Source organism: Trachypithecus francoisi, unplaced genomic scaffold (genome assembly GCF_009764315.1).
Source record: "Trachypithecus francoisi isolate TF-2019V2 unplaced genomic scaffold, Tfra_2.0 Lachesis_group0, whole genome shotgun sequence".
NCBI lineage: Eukaryota > Metazoa > Chordata > Mammalia > Primates > Cercopithecidae > Trachypithecus > Trachypithecus francoisi.
Window position 1 is genome coordinate 164,026,218 of NW_022681453.1, and position 22,957 is coordinate 164,049,174.

The 22,957-nt window shown below is 36.5% G+C and overlaps 1 protein-coding gene across 2 annotated transcripts in view; it reads left to right on the plus strand.

Annotated features, from left to right (window-relative positions):
- Positions 1 to 22,957, plus strand: part of CAPN7 (calpain 7) — a 47,644-nt gene that overhangs the window by 16,485 nt on the left and 8,202 nt on the right. The window contains exons 6-16 of one of the 2 annotated variants that reach the window (XM_033212698.1): positions 1,685 to 1,771; positions 6,039 to 6,165; positions 7,157 to 7,242; positions 8,621 to 8,714; positions 10,694 to 10,840; positions 12,033 to 12,139; positions 13,190 to 13,310; positions 18,904 to 19,048; positions 19,192 to 19,291; positions 19,891 to 20,026; positions 20,624 to 20,699. In XM_033212698.1, coding sequence (XP_033068589.1) covers positions 1,685 to 1,771; positions 6,039 to 6,165; positions 7,157 to 7,242; positions 8,621 to 8,714; positions 10,694 to 10,840; positions 12,033 to 12,139; positions 13,190 to 13,310; positions 18,904 to 19,048; positions 19,192 to 19,291; positions 19,891 to 20,026; positions 20,624 to 20,699 — 1,226 coding nt within the window. The remainder of the gene's footprint in view (positions 1 to 1,684; positions 1,772 to 6,038; positions 6,166 to 7,156; positions 7,243 to 8,620; positions 8,715 to 10,693; positions 10,841 to 12,032; positions 12,140 to 13,189; positions 13,311 to 18,903; positions 19,049 to 19,191; positions 19,292 to 19,890; positions 20,027 to 20,623; positions 20,700 to 22,957) is intronic. The other variant, XM_033212699.1, reaches the window with a different exon arrangement.

Sequence of the window (22,957 nt, forward strand, 5' to 3'; positions counted from 1 at the left end):
ATGACAGAAACGTCATTGCAAAGCCTAAACTATGTACCATATGGCTCTTTACAGAAAACATTTGCCAACCCCTCGTCTAGGCAGCCAGCTTAGTGTGTATGAAAGCAGTCTCAGAGGATATTAAAAATGTAAAACACGGCTACTCTGGGCACACTGCCTATGGAGTAGCCCTGCTTCACAAGGAGCAGTACCAAAAAAAATGAAATGTAAAACACAATAATGTGGAAATTCTTGATTGCTCTCTGAAGCAGTGTAGATAGGGTAAGTCCCTGAGCCAAGGTGGCTTTTTTAAAGTGAGCACTGCAGAAAGTTCAGTCTGCTTAGAGCTGTGTAAGTCACATAGGTGTTCATCTTTTTATTTTCTAACATTGAGCTGAAAGGGCTTCTGCCTAAGTAGCAGCCATCTGAGAGCATTCTTCTTTCCTTTACTGCTGAAGATTTTAATTGTACTCCTGTTAAGCTGTCCCTTTGTCTAGGAAAAATTGCCTGTGCACCAACACAACAATGCAGGACAAAGAAGCATAGTTTTGAAGCTAAAAACTAAATAACAGTCCAACACTTTTCCATGTGCTACCTTCACATGTTTGAAATTCCGTACTACACCAAAACAGCTCTGTATTCCACCTAACAAAATGCAGCTAGCCTTCATGCGAGTGAAAAGTTTTCATCATCTTTCCAAAATAAGGCTGTACATAGTCCCAACAATCGTTTAATCTATTCCTGACTATATTAAGTAGTCCTCAGATTTCCTGACTATTATTACCTAAAGACTAAATTCTGAAGTTACTCTCTGCAACTTCTTGTAAATAGAATAAGGGAGAGAAATAAATACAAGATTGGCCGGGCGCGGTGGCTCAAGCCTGTAATCCCAGCACTTTGGGAGGCCGAGACAGGCGGATCACGAGGTCAGGATATCGAGACCATCCTGGCTAACATGGTGAAACCCCGTCTCTACTAAAAATACAAAAAACTAGCCGGGCGAGGTGGCAGGCGCCTGTAGTCCCAGCTACTCGGGAGGCTGAGGCAGGAGAATGGCGTGAACCCGGGAGGCGGAGCTTGCAGTGAGCCGAGATTGCGCCCCTGCCCTCCAGTCTGGGCGACAGAGCGAGACTCTGCCTCAAAAAAAAAAAAAAGAAAGAAATACAAGAAGGAAATAGTTAATATAGATAAACAAGCATATACACAAAACAAGGAGAATGCAAAGCTACTACAAACCTTATTTCTTTGTCAGTAGACCATAGCTGATATCTATGACACTTCCTTCCTCCACTACCCGTTTCATATCCTCATAACCAGAAAATGTGAAGAGCATCTATTTCAGAATTGTAAATGTCATGTTTTTTTTTATTCCAAAATAACTTAAGCCATTTATTTCTCCCTTTAGGCTTAGGATAGAATTGGTTTTGTGTCTTGGTGTCAAGCACACTTTCATTACCTCTTGAATAGTCTTGTCTTCTTGTGGGTGTTAGCCTTAAAAGAATATTCTTATTGGTTTGAATTGATTATTTTCCGATATTCAATTGTTTTATGAAAATATTGTCCAAAGATATATCAACAACATGAGGTTGTCAGTTTGATTTTAATATAGTAGCATACCTTGTCATTTAAATTTTAAAGAGTTGAAATAAGATTGGCAATTAAGGTAAACTTGAACATTTAGGTTTTTTTTTCTCATGTTTGATAGGACAACATCAAAAATAAATGGTATAGAATATGTTCCTTTCATGAATGTTGACCTGAGAGAACGTTTTGCCTATCCAATGCCTTTCTGGTAAGTAAGCACTGTTGCAATTTTTAATTCCAATATTTTAACTTTTCAGTACTTTGACGTTCAATTTAATAGCCTTGAAATTAAAATTTTTAATAAAAAAACAAATTTGTTGGAATAGAGGGGTGGCTGTGGGAAAGGGGTAGGGCAACATAAAAAAAGAGCAGTTTTGTTAATTATCCAGTCATGAGGACATGAGGATCTCCTTTTGCCTATTATTATTTCTGTAGTGTCTAGCACAGTACCTGCTGTAAAGTAAGTACTCAGTAAATATTTGTCCGAGCAGTGGTTGAATCACAACAGAAATTCTAACACTCAGTAAAGAAACTGAATGGAAAAGGGAAATGGAATGACATCATTGTTTACTAAGAAGATCCAATTCAAGCAAAGGCTATTTATGAGAGGATTAGTTAGCACAGCCTTCCAGGACAATGGCAGCTTATGTCTACAACCTTAAAAATACTTGGTTCAGGACTCCGAGCTTGTAGTCATCATAAGGAAATCAACAGTCAAAGACGTACATAATAAGGACACTCATCAAAGCATCTGTTATAGCAAAAAATTATTGAAACAGACTAGCAATATGGGAATGATTAAATAATGGTACGTCTATACAGTCAAATATTATACTACTCAAAATAAGTTTTTAAAACTGTAGGAAAAAAGTTCCCATTACAGAAATTAAAAAGAAAATTATGTATATAATGTCCCAATTTTTTTTCTTTTTTTTTTTTTTCTTTTTTTTTGAGATAGAGTCTCTCTCCCGTTGCCTAGGCTGGAGTTCTAAGATGTGATCATGACTCACTGCAGCCTTGACTTCTCAGGCTCAGATGATTCTCCCACCTCATCCTCCTAAATAGCTGGGACCGCAGGCGCACACCACCACGCCCTGCTAATTTTTGTATTTTTGGTAGAAAGGAGATTTCACCATTTTGGCCAGCCTGGTCTTGAACTCTTGCTTCAAGTGATCCATCTGCCTCAGCCTCCCAAAGTGCTGGGATTACACATGTGAACCACTGTGCCTGACCCTTATTTTTATTTTCATGTATTTATAGATGCATAGAAAAAAATGATATGGAGAAATACACCCAAATATTTACAGTGGTTATGTCTAGGTAACAAAATTGTATGATTTAACTTCTTTTAGTACTTTTTTATTTTTCAAAATTTCTCCAATGAGCATGTTTATTATTAGAAAAAAAAATGCTGGATGCTTACTATATAGAATATGAAGGCTCTGTAAAGAACAAAAGGGCTGCTGTTCATTTTCTACTGTTTTGCTGTTCTTGAATGACCAAGGGTTAGGTATCACAAAGCCAGTTAACATATTTTTTTCACTCAGGCAGCTGTGTGATGCTAGTAACTGATTGGGATCAAAGGAATTTTTATTTCTGAGAAACTTTACAGCATTAATGTTCAAGGCAAGATTCTAGAGCCAGACTTTCTAGTCTCAAATCTTGTGTAACACTGGGCAATTTGTTAAATCTGTCTCAGTTTCTTGCCTGTAAAATGGGGATAATAATAGAAACTACCTCATAATGGTACTGTGAGTTAATAAAATGTAAAACCCTGAAAATGGTGCTGTTATGTAGCAAGCACTATATAATAAAGGTTAACTGCTAGAAAAATCATTTTGTTACTTAGTTATATAAGAATTTGGCTGTATATTTCAAATACTTTAATGTTTTTTATACCTCTTTGACCAGTAATTTGACTTCAGGAATCCAGTTGTAAGGAACTATTTAGAGACATACTCAAAAATTCGTATGAAAGTAATTTATCATTGTTGTTACAATTGTGAAGATGAATCAGTTATTCTAGTATCTCCTTGGCAGTATTCAAATAGAGATGTAAACGTATCATTTCTTGTTGCAACAAATTAAGGTAAATCATATTTGTAATGCTTATACAATGCAGTGTCAGTAAGAAAAATGTTATGTAGCCATAAACAATCAAGTTTTCAAGGAATGTAATAATATAGGAAAATGCTCATAATGTAATTGGAAAAGTAAAATATGTAGCCATACAGACTGCCTGAATTTAGGTAGAGCACTTGTCACAGTTGGAATTTTTCTTTTTTTTTTTTTCTTTAAGGTGATTACTTGCTTAATGCTTGTCTACTATTCTGGCATATAAACTTCATAAGAACAGAGACCATGTCTGTTTTAATTAAGTTGCATCCCAGTGCCTACCACAGTATCTGGTGTATAGTAGATACTCAATAAATAGTTATTGAAGTACTTAAATTGGGAGAAAAACAAGAATAAATACTAAAATTACTGTTCTAAGTGGCAAGATATTTTCTTATTTTTTAGATTATTTTACTGTAGGAATAATCAGAAGAAAAAACAACAGTAAATGTTTTTAAGTTGGGATAACAGATTGTCAGGAAAAGGCTCCAGAATTTATGAATGGTTATCTTTCACTAGAGAGATTGAATTATTTTTTAAAATTGTTTCTATTCTGGTCATGTATTTTAAACTCATAAAATAATCATCGAATAAATATTATAATTGTAAAATTTTTTTTATTTTTTGAGATGGAGTCTCACTCTGTCACTCAGGCTAGAGTGCAGTGGTGCGATCTCAGCTCACTGCAACCTCTGCCTCGCAGGTTCAAGAGATTCTCCTGCCTCAGCCTCCTAAGGAACTGGGATTACAGGCGCCCACCACACACCTGACTAATTTTGTATTTATGGGAGAGAGTGGTTTCACCATGTTGTCTAGACGGGTCTCGAACTCCTCACCTCAAGTGATCTGCCCACCTCAGCCTCCCTAAGTGCTGGGATTACAGGCATGAGCCACCGCACCTGGCTGTAAAATATTTTAATATCTTTAAGTTCTAAGAAAAAAAACCTTGAATTTAATAGTCCTCTGGTGACTTGAGGGAACAAATATTATGGAATCTTGGATTTATGCTGAAATATGATTCATATGACAGGTTGATAATAGATTATGAATTTGAATTTGCCTTAATGTTTTCTCAAAATTTTTGACAACTGTCTTTAAACTTCTGAATTCAGTTAGCTCACTTTCTGTTTATAGTTAGCGCCTGATATACAGGTACCAAAATGTTACCTGGAATACTAGTGGTTCTGTGAGATGATAATAAAAAATGTTTGAGATATGTTATATGCCATATTCTGCTCTAAGAGATTACAATAAACATTGGCTTATTAAAAGTCTAGAGGTGCCCTTCAATGAAAAAACTAATACTTTAACCAGGAGTTTGTAGGTCATACTTGACCACAAAATCCTCTTTTCTCCCAGTATCTGTCAGCATTCTTTGAAGGAAAAAAAAGTTATGTCTATGCCAGTTTGCATATTATATACTTTCTATTACTAAGAAATCCTTTGAAAACCAAGGATTTGTTGCTCCTGCTCTAGAAAGGGTTTGGGGATGGTTGGGCCTGGTGGCCCATGTCTGTAATACCAGCACTCTGGTATTTACTTCAGAAAGGCTGGTATCAGCTTTGGCTGGAGGATCGTTTAAGCACAGAAGTTCTAGACCAGCCTGGGCAACATATGGAGACCTCAACTGTTTAAAAAAAAAAAGATTTAGGGAAGAGGGGAAAGGTAGATGTTTCCCCTTGGTGTACACATCAGTTTTAGAGAAATACTGTAACACACAGTGAGTAGAGGGGAATGGGTAAGAATGGTGAATTTGGCACCAGAGACCTGGATTCAGATGCCAGTTCTGCTATTTCTTAGGTGTCTGACCTTGGTAAGTCATTAATCACTTTAAGCTATTTCCAAAAATAATTCCTTTAATAGAATTGTTTTAAGAATTAAGTAGATTATGTATGTAAAGCACTTTAGCATGATATCTGGCACGTGGTTAGTATTCATTCACTAAATTAGCTGCACTCATTATTAGCCTTGCCAAGTGGAGTTTGTAAAGAACCAGCTTTGAATCTTTAGCTTCCTAGGTCCTTTTGAATGAATCAGCTTGTACTGTTGTTAATGGTTTCATTTTATTGCTGAATTTCTTAAATACAGTTATGCTAAATTTAAAAAATTACATTCTTAAATATAAATGAATTTAAGATGTTCTTCTGTTTTCAATTATTTAGGTATATTTTTTGATTGAAGGAGATGATCAGGTTGACTGGACTCTATAAAGAGCCAGATTTGACCAGAAGGTTATTTTAGGATGATATAGTACTGCTATAATCACTAGACCAAAAAAAACAAAAATAGGAAATTTAGTTTTGGCTTTGAGTCATCTTTTACGATTTATTTTTTTATTTTAATTTTTATTATTACCTCAGTGATAGATGGGGCAAGCTACCATTATCACCTAAACAGAAAACTACATTTTCCAAGTGGGTACGACCAGAAGACCTCACCAACAATCCTACAATGATATATACTGTGTCCAGTTTTAGCATAAAGCAGGTGAGCATTTATTTTGTTTGATTTTATAGAAAAGTCAGCATTTTAAAGTAATTTGTGTATAGATTTGAGTTTTTTCTTAGATTTTTATTATATATTCAGGCACACAAGTGTAATTGGAAAAAATTGTTCATTCTACATATTTTGACTGAAACATACTGAGATAATATAAGTATAAATCACAGTTTTGAGTGATTACAGATTTTTATGTGGACCCTTTTATCATTGTGTACCTGCAGATGCAAAACTTGAGAATCTGAATTTCACCTTTGATAAAGAATAGATAGCAATAAAAGGATATTTAATTATTTGAGTAATTATTCAAAATCAATTTTTTTGAAATACATTATTTAATTTTTTGTAGGATTTATTAGAATAAAATGTATGAGTCAGCAGTATCGTGTTTCTATTTGTTACTTTCCTATTCAAATAATAGCCAAGAAAATATTTAGTACACATTGTAACACTATTCAAAATAACAAAAACATGGAATCAACCTAAATGCCCATCAGTGACAGATTGGATGAAGAAAATGTGGTACATATACACCATGGAATACTATGCAGCCATAAGAGAACGAGATGTCTTTTGTGGGAACATGGATGGAGCTGGAGGCCATTATCCTTAGCACACTAATGCAGAACGGAAAACCAAATACTGAATGTTCTCGCTTACAAGTGGGAGCTAAATTATGAGAAGCTTAAAAGAAAGGAACAGCAGACACTGGATTCTACTTGAGCGTGGAGGATAGGAGGAGGGAGAGGAGCAGAAAAAATAACTATTGGGTACTGGACTAATAGCTGGGTGTTGAAATATGTACAACAAACACCTGTGACAAGTTCACCTATGTTACCCTTCCACGTGTACCCTGAACCTAAAGTAAAAGTTTTAAAAGAGGATATTTAGTATAAAAAGTAGATACTTGGGGCAATGTACATATATTGCGGTAATGTTGAAATCAGATGAATATGAATATGTTAATTATTATTAACAGACAATAGTATCGGATTGCTCCTTTGTGGCATCACTGGCCATCAGTGCAGCTTATGAAAGACGTTTTAATAAGAAGTTAATTACCAGGTAAAAATGTGTCTCTCTTTACCTCTTTTTGTGTAATTGTCCCTTAACTAGAAATTTAAAACTTAAGCCTTATCTATATAGAAAGGGGAGAGGGCATATTATTCAGAATATGGCCCTTCTGTAGAAATTAAGCAGATGATTTATGAATGTGGAAAGATAGGCTAAAACAGTCTAAAAACCTATACACGTAGTTAATATATATGGAATTAATATATTTTGAAATAAATGAAATTGATCAGAGTAAAATCATGTCATATTGATAATACTTTATAGTTGGACTGTTAAGTAGTCACTGGCCACATGTGGCTATAGACAGTTGAAATGGATTAGTCTGAATTAAGAGGAGATGTACTACAAGTGTAAAATGCATGAGATTTTGAAAACTTAGAACAAAAAAATGCAAAATTGCAAAATATCTCAAATTTTTGTGTTGATTATATGTTAAAATCATATTTTGATTTGTGATTAAATAAAACATTAAAATTGGTTTTACTTTTTTTTTTTTTTTTTCTTTTTTTTTTTGAGACGGAGTTTCGCTCTTGTTGCCCAGGCTGGAGTGCAGTGGCACGATCTCGGCTCACCACAATCTCCGCCTACTGGGTTCAAGCGATTCTCCTACCTCTGCCTCCTGAGTAGCTGGGACTACAGGTGGTTTTACCTTTTTAACTTTTAATGTGGTTACTGGAAAATGTAACATATTTCTGTTGGCTTGAACTGCTTTAGAATGTATTAAAATGTTTCAGAAATACTTTTTCAGTTTTTAAAAGATATGTTAACTTAAAATCGTTCATTGCAAAAATTAAGCATTATAATTTTTTCATTCAACTTTTCCTGAGTGGTTTTTGTGTATTAAGTGCTAAGAGTACAAAGATGAATTAGATGCAGTCCTTAGTTTCAACTATTTGCCATATAAGTGGTCCAAATGTATTTTAAAAGAAAATTGATACTGATAGTTGTTGAAGTATGTTATTGTATAATTTTATGTAACTTTATGTCAAGTTGTACCTACTTGTCTTAGTTGTGGTTAATTGAAGCAGTCTTTAATTCTTAGGGCCAGTGATAAAAGATTATTTTAACTGGCTTAAATATATACACTTAATAGATGATTTATTAGGGTGTATAAGTTAACATTGAGCACTTTTAAGAATATTTTGAAATGTATGTCCACTTTGTGATCTCAGAAAATTATTTACTAATAGTCAAGAAGCACTTTGATTAGAGTGTAGTTCATTTTCTAGGCCTATTGTAGGAAAATATTCTCCTGTTTGTTTTTATGAAATTGCCAAGATGGTAGTATATGCCTGAATGAAATGTCCTGTATAGTAGTTGATATTGAATGCTAATGTTGGTATTTTAATATTTCTTTTTCTTACAAAAGCATAATTTACCCTCAAAACAAGGATGGCGAACCAGAGTATAATCCATGTGGGAAGTACATGGTAAAACTTCACCTCAATGGTGTCCCAAGAAAGGTGAATAATTTCTCTCCCCACTCCCATCGCTTGTTTCTATCCCTTCCCTACCTTTTAATCTTGAGTGAAATCATTAAGAAATGTCATCTGTTTAAACACTTTAAAAGTTAGAGTCTGTCATATTATATATTACTACCAGTAGCATCATGTGTTAATAATTAAAAATTAATTAAAACCATGGCAAGTATAAACTTGTTTTTTAAATGGTTTCGAGAAAATGTATAGTTTCAAAAAGTAACATTGAACTAAGGATTGCTAATGCTTACAATAAATTTTCATCTGATAGTTCATCTGATTGTTTTGATTAAAAGGAAATCAGACAAACTAAATCTGTTAGGTCAGAAGAGTGTATATGTAGTCATAACTTGAGATGTAACAAGCCTTTGAAATTATTTCCTTTTAAATATATATGCATAATTTTAATTTACATTAATTTCTTTAAGGAAGGACTCTTAACTCTGTTATAAGGGCTTTGCATTGTTAAGGTTCTCCACCACCTGTCCATGCTGAGATCCGTGCAACAACATCAGCATCACCTGGGAGCTTGTTTTTCAGAATTTCAGGCTTCGCCCCAGACCTACTGAATCAGAATCTGCATTTCACCTAGATCCCCTGGTGATCCAGTCTGAAAATCATTGTTCTGTAGTTCAGTAATACTCAAATTTTAGTATGCACAGAATCACCTGGCAGGTGATTATCTGTTATTAAAACACAGGTTTCTGGACCTCATGACCAGAGTTTCTGATTCAGGAGGTCTGAGATGAGATCAAAATTTGCATTTCTAACAAGATCCCAGGTGATGCTGATGTTGTTGACTAGAACACTCTTTGAGAGCCATTTTACCTGATTACTTGTAAAGAAAATTATTGAGAATAATTTTACTGAACTATAATTCTTGACTCTAGTTTAAAGAATCTTTAAAGATGTATTGCATAATCTTCCTGTTGGTATTAAATCAAAATTCTTCTTATCCTCATATCTCACAGATCACTTTTTTTTTTTTTTGAGACGGGGTCTCACTCTGTCACCCAGGCTGGAGTGCAGTGGCACAATCTTAGCTCACTGCAGCCTCTGCCTCCTGGGTTCAAGTGATTCTCCTGCCTCAGCCTCCCGAGTAACTGGGATTACAGGCACCCACCACCACGCCCAGCTAATTTTTTGTGTTTTTAGTAGAGACGGGGTTTCACCATGTTAGGCAGGATGATCTTGATCTCCTGGCCTCGTGATCCACCCACCTCGGCCTCCCAAAGTGCTGGGATTACAGGCGTGAGCCACCGCGCCCAGCCTCAGATCACTTTTTAATGTGAATTAGCTACTGTATCCGTGATTACTTCCTCTGTTACTTATATGTATTTTCTAGCCATAATGTTCTACTTTTACAACTATACATGAGTCTTTTTACAGGTTTAGGATAAAATGATAATAATACTGTTATTTAATAGTGAGGCCCTTTTGTAATTTATTTTAAATGTACATTTCTAGAATATCTCATATAGGTTGAGTATCTCTTATCCGAAATGCCTGGGACCAGAAGTGTTTTGCATTTTGGATTTTAATAGATTTTTGAATATTTGCAGAATACCTACAGGTTGAACATCTCTAATCTGAAAATCCAAAACACTCCAGTAAATATTTCCCTTGAGCATCACGTCAGCGATCAAGAAGTTTTGGATTTTGGAGCATTTCAAATTTTAGATTTTTTATTTCAGATGCTCAACCTTTTAATTTCAGTGATAGTTACATGACATTTAATCAGTTGATTCAAGGTTATCTGACAGATCAGCTTGTAAAATTGAAGAAAGACATCATATTAAAAAGAACATTTTATAATTGGTATGATTCTAGAAACATTACCTTAATAGCCGTTGGCATATTGTGCCTTATATTTTATCAGTATGAAAGATGTGTTCTTGTTTCTTGATAGAAAGGATTTTAAGATACTTTGTGCACCTAACAAGGTTAATGTTCTTTTTCTCCAGGTGATAATTGATGACCAGTTACCTGTTGATCACAAGGGAGAATTGCTCTGTTCTTATTCCAACAACAAAAGTGAATTATGGGTTTCTCTCATAGAAAAAGCATACATGAAAGTCATGGGAGGATATGATTTTCCAGGATCCAACTCCGTAAGTAATAGACAAGACAATCCAGACACAGATTTATGCTATCTAATATAACTATTTTAAATTTGAAAAATTCTAGATGGTCTTTTTGTTTATAGGGAAAGAGATCAGATTATCAACCCCTGAAAAAGGATAACCAGTCCCCATATTATGGGGATATATGTGTATTTTCTTGTGTATCTGGGAAAGCCTAAACCGTGTCTGCTTTTACGTTGGGATACAAGGCCAATTATAGATACAGTGTACCTTTCCATAGCAGTCTATTTAGATCAAATGGATGTGTCATATTGTCATGTATATTTTTATTTGTAATTCAGGTTCAAAGAGTTACTTGTTTTATCCAATCTTAACAGAACCTGTAAGATTGAGATGTCTGCAAGTAACCTTTTGTTGCATGAGGTCAACTAGACTTGAGCCAGAAGGAAATTAGTCAGATTGGCATGGCTTTAAATTCTTACAATAAGCAGTCTGTGGCCTTAGAAAATGTGTTTAACCCTTCTTAGCCTCTTCATGTATCCATAATATAAGGATAATGTCCACCTCTTGTCTTAAAATCGTAAAGATGAAAATTGCATTTTTATTCCAACAGTAAAATGAAGTAATGTATGCAAATCACCCATCATTTGTACATGATTAGTTCCCCTGCCAAACCAGGTGTCCTTGACTTTTCCAGTTCTTTTTTTTATGCCCAGTTCTAATACTAGGCAAAGAATATATAGGTCATAATTAAATGCAATAGGATGTTACAGTTTTTCTCTTCCCAGCCTATACTTTCAATCGCTCTATCCTTCACATACTTTTAGTTTAGCTTTCCAATTGTTTCTTACTCAGTGAAGTTTAGACAGAGAAAGAATGGGAATGTATGTAAAACATGAGAAGCATTATTGCAGAAACTCACGAAAGGACTCGTGACTGCATCATTGAGGGAGTTTGTTACGTGTCCTTTTATCATAATCACCTGTAAAATAGTTTTTTATGCAGGAAGAGCAATAAAGATTGTAGGGAAAAATACGCATGTTCAAATTCAGGTAGGAATTTGAGTTAAATAAGAAATATATTACTGGTCGAAAACAACTACCTTCTGATTTATTTCTACCAAAATCATTATGCCAAATCAGTGAGATATAATAGCTGCTCTGGGGATTTAAGAACTTGAAAATGACACTGGCAGTCCTGAACTGTGTTTCTGTTGCAGAATATTGATCTTCATGCACTGACTGGCTGGATACCAGAAAGAATTGCTATGCATTCAGATAGCCAAACTTTCAGTAAGGATAATTCTTTCAGAATGCTTTATCAAAGGTACACATTTTTCTTTGTTTTATGTGTGTGGTAAATGTGGCCATTTAAAAACATCATGCCAGCTGGGCGTGGTGGGTGACGCCTGTAATCCCAGCACTTTGAGAGGCCTAGGCGGGCGGATCACCTGAAGTAGGGAGTTTGAGACCAGCCTGACCAACATGGAGAAACCCCATCTCTACTAAAAATACAAAATTAGCCGGGTGTGATGGTAGCACCTGTAATCCCAGCTACTCAAGAGGCTGAGGCAGGAGAATCGCTTGAACCCAGGAGGCGGAGGTTGTGGTGAGCCGAGATGGCGCCATTGCACTCCAGCCTGGACAATAAGAGCAAAATTCCATCTGAAAAATAAATAAAAATTTAAAAAATAAAAACATCACGCCTTATTTAGAATAGAGATTGCAGAAGCTGTTGTTTTTAGTTATTAAGGAAATTGTTTTTAAAATAAACTTCACATTGTGTACTTCCTATAGTCAGTCCTCAGTTATCTTCCCTTAATAGTTACAGTTAATCCAAATTGTAGATAGTCCAAAATATTTGCATATGTAATATGGAAAAATTATTTTAGATTTACTAATTACTTACCAAGTTGAGGGAAAGTGGGAAAAGAGAAGTCTGAGAAGTTAAGCCTTAAATGGATAATCCATATCCATTTAAGGGACTGGAAATTTGTCTAAACAGTAATACACATTTGGTTGCAAAACTAGAAAGCTCAGTGATTTGATAAAATGATGTGCCTTTTTGGGAAATGCCTTTGGTATTTCACGTCTTTATTTTTATTTGTAAACCACTTGAAATTTAGCATTTATTTTCCTTCTTTGGTAGGTTGCTACTTTGGAATTAAGTTGCCAGAAACTTAAAAAAAAAAAGGAGAGAGAAATGTGATAATTTATTTTACATACTGTGCATTAGAAATGTACTTCTTTTTGAAAATTCTTCGGGGGTAGGAACAGCCCATTTTCATGTAAGCCATTAGACTAAAAGATAAAATGGTGTGATCTTAGATTACAAATGTGTTTTACTTTAATTAATTGTCTTTGGGGTTCTTTCCAGATTTCACAAAGGAGATGTCCTCATCACTGCGTCAACTGGAATGATGACAGAAGCTGAAGGAGAGAAGTGGGGTCTGGTTCCCACACATGCATATGCTGTTTTGGATATTAGAGAGTTCAAGGTTTTGCCTTAAATTTTTTTCTTTTATTTTTCCTGTTGGATAAGACATTGCAGGGATCCCAGATAATTTATCAGACTTTTGAATACTGACAAATCAAGGTTAAAGTGGTGTTTATAAAGCATTTCACCTACTTCATTAAACAACTTGATCTCTACCATTGGAAATTCTGAAATTAAAAGGTGGGAAAGGAAATCACAGGGATGGCACAGATACTGATGACAGCACAGAAACGCTGTTACACCTCTTTGTCTGTTCCATAAAACCAGCAGTTTTGAGGTGGAATATATAGTTCCCAAGATTCCACGCTGAGTCTTGGTGTTTGGATCAATCACATTGTTAAGCTCTAAAGCAGTGGTCGCCAACCTTTTTGACATCAGGGATCCGTTTTGTGGAAGACAGTTTTTCCACAGACAGTGGGGTGGGTGGGAGCATGGTTTTAGGATAAAACTGTTTACCTCAGATCATCAGGCACAGATCATCAGAACTGTGAACATGCACAGTTCACAATACGGTTCACACTCCTGTGAGAATCTGATGCCACACTGATCTGACAGGAGGCAGAGCTCAGGCTGTAATGCTCACTTGCCCACTGCTCACCTCCTGCTGTGCGGCCCAGTTCCTAAGAGACCATGGACCAGTACCCATAGTAGACACTGAATAAATACTCATGAAAGTGGGCCAGGCATGGTGGCTCATATTTGTAATCGTGATACTTTGGTAAGCTGATACAGAAGGATTTCTTGAGGCCAGGAGTTGAAGACCAGCCTGGGCAACATAGTAAGACCCCATCTCTACAGAAAATTTAAAAATTAGCTGGGCATGGTGGCATATGTCTGTAATTCCAGCTGCTCAAGAGACTGAGGTGGGAAGATTGCTTGAGCACAGAAGATCAAGGCAGCAGTGAGCCTTGATCACACCACTGCACTTCAGCCTCAGTAATAGAGACCCTGTCTGAAAAAATAAAAAATTGTGAAAGAGGAAGAAAATAGGAAGAAAGCTGGGCATAAGATACATGACAGTGTGTTTGTGTGAGCAAGTATTTTTCTTCCTAGAAGCCCTTGCATGCTGTCAGGGCTTCCAGACAGACCCTATTTCTGCAATATCTGGTTAGAATATTTGACTTCATTACTTCTGAGGTGGTTGTTATTTTTAACTGAAAAATGGATTGGTTCTATGGATTAGAAAATACAAAGATTATTAAAGAAGTACTATTTCTTAATGAAGGACCGTTAATACCAGAACGAATAGAAGTAGTGATCAGTCAGCAATAACAGAATACTACTATGTGTTAATTAGAGTTGTTTGCTTATGTATGACACATGGAATTACAGTCACGTGTTGCTTAATGATGAGTATACGTTCTAAGGAATGCATCGTTAGGTGATTTTGTTGTGGCATGAACATCATAAATGGTACTTACACAAATCTAGATGGTACAGCCTGCTGTACACCCAAGCTCTATGGTATAGCCTAGTGCTCCTACACTACAAACCTGTACAGCGTGTTATTGTATTGAATAGTGTAGGCAATTGTAACAGCTTGGTATTTGTATATCTAAACATAGAAAAATCACAGTAAAAAGACAGTATATGAGATTTTGTTAAATGGTACACCTGTTTAGGGCACTTACATGAATGAAGCTCGCAGGACTGGAAGTTGCTTTGGGTGAGTGAGTGAGTGGTGAGTGAATGGGAAAGCCTAGGACATTGCTGTACACTCCTGTAGACTTCATGAACACTGGACATGTAGACTTTATAAAAATATTTTTTTCTTCAATAATGAATTGTTCTAAGCCAGTCAAATTCATCAGTGGTGGTTGTATACCAACTTTAGTGATACAAATGTTATTATTAAGTTCTGATTAACCCACTACCATCGGAGCAGCCCAATAAATTAACCTTGGCTTATTGTAATTTTTTACTTTATAAACTTTAAATTTTTTTTTTAACTTTCTGGCTCTGTAATAACAACTAGCTGAAAACGCAATCACATTGTAGAGCTGTACACAAATACTTTACATGAGCTTTTTTCTGTTAATTTTTTTTTAAGGCTGTTTTGTTAAAATCTGAAACACAAACACACACATTAGTCTAGGCCCACATGGGGGCACGATCATCAGGATGTCACTCGGCAATAGAAGTTTTTCAGCTCCATTATAATCTTATGGAACCACTATGATATATGTAGTTCATCATTGTCTAACATTTCATTATATGGTGCATGACTGTATATGAATTATGAGGACAGTAGGGATGTATTGCACTATTATAAAATTTATAGTCTTAGAACTTTACAAATTAGCTGGTCAGTGTTGGACCCCCCCAGCCATACTCTGTAGAATTGTTTCTTTAAAAGTGGCATAAAAATTGACCACTTAAAGCAAAAAATATAAACATTATGTGAAATTAGGTACACCAGTAAGGTTGGGTTTTTTTAGAATTATAATTTGCCACAAATACCAGTCAAAACATTTTAAGTGGCTGGGCACCATGTCTCACACCTGTAATCCTAGCACTTTGGGAGGCTGAGGCAGGAGGATTGCTTGAGGCCACGAGTTCAAGACCAGCCTGAGCAACAGCAAGACCCCATCTCTGTAATAAATAATTTTTTAAAAATTAGCTGGGCACGGTGGCATGTGCCTGTAGTCCCAGCTACTTGGGAGGCTGAGGTAGGAGGATCACTTGAGCCAAAGGCTGCAGTGAGCCAAGATCACACCATTGCACTCCAGCCTGGTTGGCACAGTGACACCCTGCCTCAAAAAATGTATATTTAAAGGTTTTCTCCAGTACTGTTTTATTGGGTATGTATTCGAGGAGTTTCCTAGGTGCATTATTTTGGTTTTTTATTTTTTGCTACTTATCTTTTGAAGTGTTTGTTTAATTCTGACTTTTTTTTGTTGTTTTTTTAAGACGGAGTCTCGCTCTGTTGCCCAGGCTGGAGTGCAGTGGCATGGTCTCGGCTCATTGCAAGCTCCGCCTCCCAGGTTCATGCCATTCTCCTGCCTCAGCCTCCCAAGTAGCTGGGACTACAGGCGCCCGCCACCATGCCCGGCCAATTTTTTGTATTTTTAGTAGAGACAGGGTTTCACTGTGTTAGCCAGGATAGCCTCGATCTCCTGACCTCGTGATCCTCCCGCCTCAGCCTCCCAAAGTGCTGGGATTACAGACGGGAGCCACTGCGCCTGGCCAATTCTGACTTCTGTTTTAAAATATTTCCGTATTTGATTCAAGCATTTATCTCTAGAACCTCTTTTTTGCAGAAAGACCTAATCTTAGACTATGACAGCTCTGCTTAGTATTATATCATTGGTGACTTTCTTCACTTAAGAGATTTTCAATATTTATTAATATTTGCATAAAAGTGCTATCATTTTTGTTTGACTACCTCTAACCTGCTTGCGTATTCCAAGGTCTTCATTTTAGCCTCAGCGATTCTCTCTTTGGGTCATTTTTGTGTCTTTGAGGTGATGTTTCATAAATAGTCTATTATGGAAGCACATCTCCACATCAGGGTGCCGACTTCAGTTCAGACAAGTGTTACAGAATTTCTGAAGTTGTCCAAGGCTTTTCCTTTGCTGCCACTTGGAAATAGCTTTAGAAATTGGGGCCGGGCGCGGTGGCTCAAGCCTGTAATCCCAGCACTTTGGGAGGCCAAGACGGGCGGATCACGAGGTCAGGAGATTGAGACCATCCTGGCTAACACGGTGAAACCCCGTCTCTACTAAAAAATACATAAAAAACTAGCCGGGCGAGGTGGCGGGCGCCTGTAGTCCCAGCTGCGCGGGAGGCTGAGGCAGGAGAATGGCGTAAACCCGGGAGGCAGAGCTTGCAGTGAGCTGAGATCCAGCCACTGCACTCCAGCCTGGGCGACAGAGCGAGACTCCGTCTCAAAAAAAAAAAAAAAAAACTTTAGAAATTGGATGTTTCAGCAAAATCAAATTCTTTTTTTTTTTTTTCTTTTCTGTTTTTGTTTTTGTTTTTTTTTTTTTTTTTTAGTTCTCTGGCATTCCTTCTTTTTAGGGCTGGTTCTCTACTGATCCCAACAAAATCTACAACCATATCTTGGTGTCCTTGAATATCACTGATGCTGGGGGTCTGTCTCTGAAAAGCTTAGCAGCAATTTGCTCTCCTTTGTGCTCCTCTTTTAGGAAGTGTTAAGAGTCCTGAAATGAGGCAGATTACCTGCTTATGGAGAATTAAATTTTTTGAAAAGAAAGGAATTAAGAGTTAAATGTCGGTTGACTTACGTGTAGTGAGACACATATGGTGTAGAAGATATTGATGAAAGAAATTGTATTAATGAAGCTTCTAGGGAATATAGCCTAAGAGGAATGAGTCTTATGTCCAGAAATCACGTACATCTACCCCCAGCCACAATTTGTCACCATTTAAAATAGCAAAGGAATGTGTTGTGGTGGTTGTTTAGATGTCTCCCAGACAGTTTGATTTATGATATCATTAGAAAAAGTACACAATTTCCTAAGGTGACTGCTTGCAGTAAGACAAATATTATTTTTGATTTACCACCTCTTTTGTTTTCCTGAATCAGTGTATTCAATTCTGTAGACATGCCTGGTATTGACTGAGCATTTACCTTTACACTCTGTTCCATAAATCAGTGGAAAATCTGAAGAGGGATGATAGTGTTACCATTTCAAGGAATTAATTATTTCATTGGGGAGACAAGATGACTACATTTGTAGGAAACAATATAAGATAGGATACTATTTGTTTTAAACTAATGTAATACAGACTGTTAGCACTATGAAGTATGGAGAAGAGAAAAAAGAAATTACTAAATGCTAGGTACTTCATGTTAATTCCATTTGATCTTCACAGCCATCTTCTAGGAACACATCATAATCTTCATTTTACATATGAGTCAATCAATGTTGAGAGAAGGTAAATGACCCACCCAAATAACTGAAATTTGGTCCCATTTTATTCTGACCCCAAAGTCCATGTTCTTTCCTCTTTTCTTCACCGTATCTGTCTGCACTGAGAAGAAAGGATAGCTAAAGGGATCAAAGAGGGCTTTTCAGAAAAAGGGAACAGCCTGAGGAAATGCCTTTAGAGGCAAAATTGAATAAAGATTTTATTGCATTCTGAAAGGAAAAACTAGATTAGAGCCAAAGATACATGGAGTATAAATACTAGAAAATAAAGTCGGGCCAGAGTAGAGTGAGCTTTGAAAAGGTGGAAAATACTTCATGCTCTAAGGCAGTACTGTCTATTAGAACTCCTGCAATGATGGAAATGTTCTTTATCTGGGCTGCCCAATGAATTTGCTACTAGCTACCTGTGGTCATTTAACATTTGAAATGTGGCTGCTGTGACTAAGAAACTGATTTTTGAATTTTATGTAATTTTAACTACATGCAGTGAAAGACTACACTATTAGCTCTAGGGAGTTGGTAGCCATTTACAGTTTTTGATTGATGTGTGACCTGGTGAAAGTGTTAAAAATATTAATTTCAAGTTGATTTGAAGGGAAAAGAATTGATAAGTACTCAGTTCATCCTCTAATAAGAGAACTAATAACGGTAAAAACTGTTTTGCAACTTAATGTTATCTCCTGTTTCTTTTGTATATAGGGGCTGCGATTTATCCAGTTGAAAAATCCTTGGAGTCATTTACGTTGGAAAGGAAGATACAGTGAAAATGATGTAAAAAACTGGACTCCAGAGTTGCAAAAGTATTTAAACTTTGATCCCCGAACAGCTCAGAAAATAGACAACGGTAAATATATCTTTTTAACTTTAATACCATTTATTCTTCAAAAAACAAAAAAAAACATGTTTCAACAAGGCGAAAGATATGTAACTGACTTAAAATCATTTAGCATTAAGTTTTTTTAGATTAACAAAGATATTAATTTTCAGGAATATTTTGGATTTCCTGGGATGATCTGTGCCAGTATTATGATGTGATTTATTTGAGTTGGAATCCAGGTCTTTTTAAAGAATCAACGTGTATTCACAGGTAACTTTTTGCACATTGCAGAGTATGCTTTATAATAGCATCCACTTTCTTCATGTAAAAACATAATGGTGCCAGGCGCGGTGGCTCATGCCTGCAATCCCAGCACTTTGGGAAGCCAAGGTGGGCGGATTGGTTGAGCTCAGGAGTTCTAGACCAGGTTGGGCAACGTGGCAAAACCTCGTCTCTACAGAAAATACAAAAACTAGCCGGGCATTGTGGTGCACACCTGTAGTCCCAGGTATTCGGGAGGCTGAGGTCAGCAGGTCGCTCAAGCCTGGGAGGTGGAGGTTGCAGTGAGCCAAGATCACGCCACTGCACTCCAGCCTGGACAACAGACCAAGACTCTATCTCAAAAAAATAAATAAAAAACGGAATGGTTAATTTAGGAAGACTAGCATTCCATCTCTTTTTGTCATGCCCACAGTGACTATCTTGTTAATAGTTGTTTTCTTTCCATGCTTCCTGGTTGTGCCAAAAAATTTAAAAACAGTAAAACAAAACCAAAAACTCAGATAGCTTAATTCACTTTTTGAAATAGTGTATATTTTAGCTATATGAGAAATTTAATTACAACCTTCTTTGTTGACTTTATCTTTTAGTACTTGGGATGCTAAGCAAGGACCTGTGAAAGATGCCTATAGCCTGGCCAACAACCCCCAGTACAAACTGGAGGTGCAGTGTCCACAGGGGGGCGCTGCAGTTTGGGTTTTGCTTAGTAGACACATAACAGACAAGGTACTGATACCCTTCTAATGATATCCCATACAGAAATTTTTTTAATATAGTTAGAACATTGTGAAAGACATATGTAATAAACACCAGCCTGTTTAATTTACATAGGTGCCCAGAGAACAGTGTTTTCTCTGACAAATGAGTATTTTCCTCTAAGGAAATTTGTATTTTATAATTATACACTTAAATCTTGTTCAAAAGTCATCTCTGAAGAAAACTATGAGGGAGCTTATGCTTTTTAAAAGTGAAGGTTTGGGGGTTGATCATGTATAGTTTAGATCTTAATATTAACATTGAAATATGCTGAAGGGAGTTTGGAAATGTTGAATCATTAGTCTTGAGTCTGTAAAGGTTAACCATAATCTTAATAGCCTCCGAATCTTATTTAATCTATTATTTCATACATTGTGGTCATCTGTTAAAATGACAATTTAATTCAGAAAAACAGTGTTTCTTATAGCACTAAATAGCTGAGAAAAATGCTCTTAAAATTAGAGGTATTTTAACTTTAAAGAGCATTTTTTGTGGAGAGATTTAAAAAGAAAATAAATAGCATTTTATACCCATTTTCTAACCCCATTGGATTCTTTGTGATTTTAGGATGATTTTGCGAATAATCGAGAATTTATCACAATGGTTGTATACAAGACTGATGGGAAAAAAGTTTATTACCCAGGTATGTTTAGTAGCCCAGCAAACATTAAAATAAACCTACATAAGATTTTATTTATATGATTAAGTTGAAAATGACACATTTTATGTAGATAATATAGAGAAATAATTATGTTGATAGACTCATAGAAACCACTCAAGCAGATGGGTATTTACACTGTTCTGTGTTTTGTTTTGATTTGTTTTAATTTAGAGACTCCAAGGGGGGGATTTCCATATTCTCACACATGGCTGTCAGAATTTTATTTCTGAAACTTAAATGATGTCTTTTACTCTAATCAAATGTATTCTGTAGTTTTTCCTGAACTCCTGGATAAAATCTAAGCTCTTTAGCAAGATATATAAGGCTTTTTATATTCCAGCTTTAATCTACCTGCCCATCTTTATTTCATGCCCCAGCTTCTCACAGTTGAGATAGTTGCTACTCCAGAATACACCGTGCCCTTGTTGCCTTTTTTCACATGGTTTCTTCTCTCAAGAATCTCTCCTCCCAGCTTTTACCCACATATTCCTGTCTCCCTATTCTGCTTCATGCACATAGTTAAGGTCCAGCCCAAATACCATTCCTTCCACTGGGCACCTGAGATATTTAACACATTGTATTGAAACCACTTTGCTTTCACATTTTTAAAAAATGTGTATCACTTAGTGAGATAAACTGTCCTAAGGCTGTGGAGAATAGTGATGAACAAAACAGTATTGTTTTCATAGAGCTTATGTTATAGTTGGGGAGACAGTTAATAAGCAAAACATCAAGTATTGATACACATGTGTAAAAAAGGGTTATGTGAGTGAGTGGGTTGGTTGCTTTTGGTGGGTGGTCATAGAAGACCTCTTTGAGCGAGGGTGAGAAGAGCTATGAATAACAAAAAAAGGAACCAGTCGTGCAAAGAAATCAAGGGAAAAGCACTACAGGCAGAGGGAACAGCAACTACAAGGACCTTACAGTGAGAAAAGATGGTGTCTTTTTGGAACAGAGAACAGGCCAATTGCCTGGGTAGGTGTGGTATCAAAAGAGGTCAGAAAGATTTGCAGAGGTCAGATCACATGAGGTTCTGTCACCACCGGAAGGGGTTCAGAGGGTCTTTGGCTTGTCATAATCAGGAAAATGGCATGTCCTGGCTCCAAATGGAGATGCCAGTTAGGCTGTTGGATTTTTGAATCGAGTTCTGGGGTAAGGGTAGAGATACAGATAGGGGAGTCAGGAGCATATAGATGGAATTTGAAGATGGGACTGTATAAATCACCTGTGAAGAGAGTGGTGGGTACAGAGATTAACACACAGGATCTGACCTTGGGCTCTCAGACACCTTGAGGTTGAGCAGAGGAAAATGTACCACAAAAGAATTCGAACAGAGGGCCTGATGAAACTGAGGTTTCACATAACCAAAGCAGAGAACATTTTTCAAGAGAGAAAGAAAGGACAACTGCATCTATTGATGTTTGAGAAATCAAATGAGATTAGGTGAGAGAAGAAACTATTGTGGGAACCAAATGATAAGAACTTATGAACACAAAGGAGGAAACAACAGACACTGAGGTCTACTTGAAGTAGGGGGAGGGTGGGAGGAGGGAGAAGAATAGAAAAGATAACTATTGGGTCCTGGCTTAATACCCAGGTGATGAAATAAAATGTACAACAAATCCCCATGACACGTGTTTACCTTTGTAACAAACATTCACGTGTACCCCCAAACCTAAAATAAAAATTAAAGAGAAGAAACTATTGGACTTAGCATTGTGGCAGTCATTGTTGACCTTGATAAGAACAGGCTTAGTGGAGAGGTGGGGATAGAAGCCCAGTTGGATTGGTTTTAAAAGAGACTATGATGTAAGGAAGCAATTGTTGACAGTTCTTGCAAGAAAGTTGTGCAGAGAAATGGGCAGTGATGGGAAGTGTGATCAGAAGTGGTTTAAGCCTTACTTTGTTTAATCATAGGGAAGTATGGCATTCTTCCCTATTACACTGTGTTGGTGGCAGGCACTGAGTCATACTAGTCAATATCCCTAGTTACTGGAATGGGCATGGCACATAGTAGGTCCAGTGACAACTGTCAAGTTAAACTAGCCAAGCTTTCCTTTGTTTAAAATAATGCTCCATCTTATGTAGAGTGATTGTGCCTTTTCAGAATACTTTTATGTTTATCATTTTATTTTAATTACAACACTCTGCAGTAAATAGGACAGGCCTTGTTCCCCATTTGACAGAAGAGTAAACTGAAACATGAAAAGGTTAAAAACCTTGTTCAAGATCCACAGATG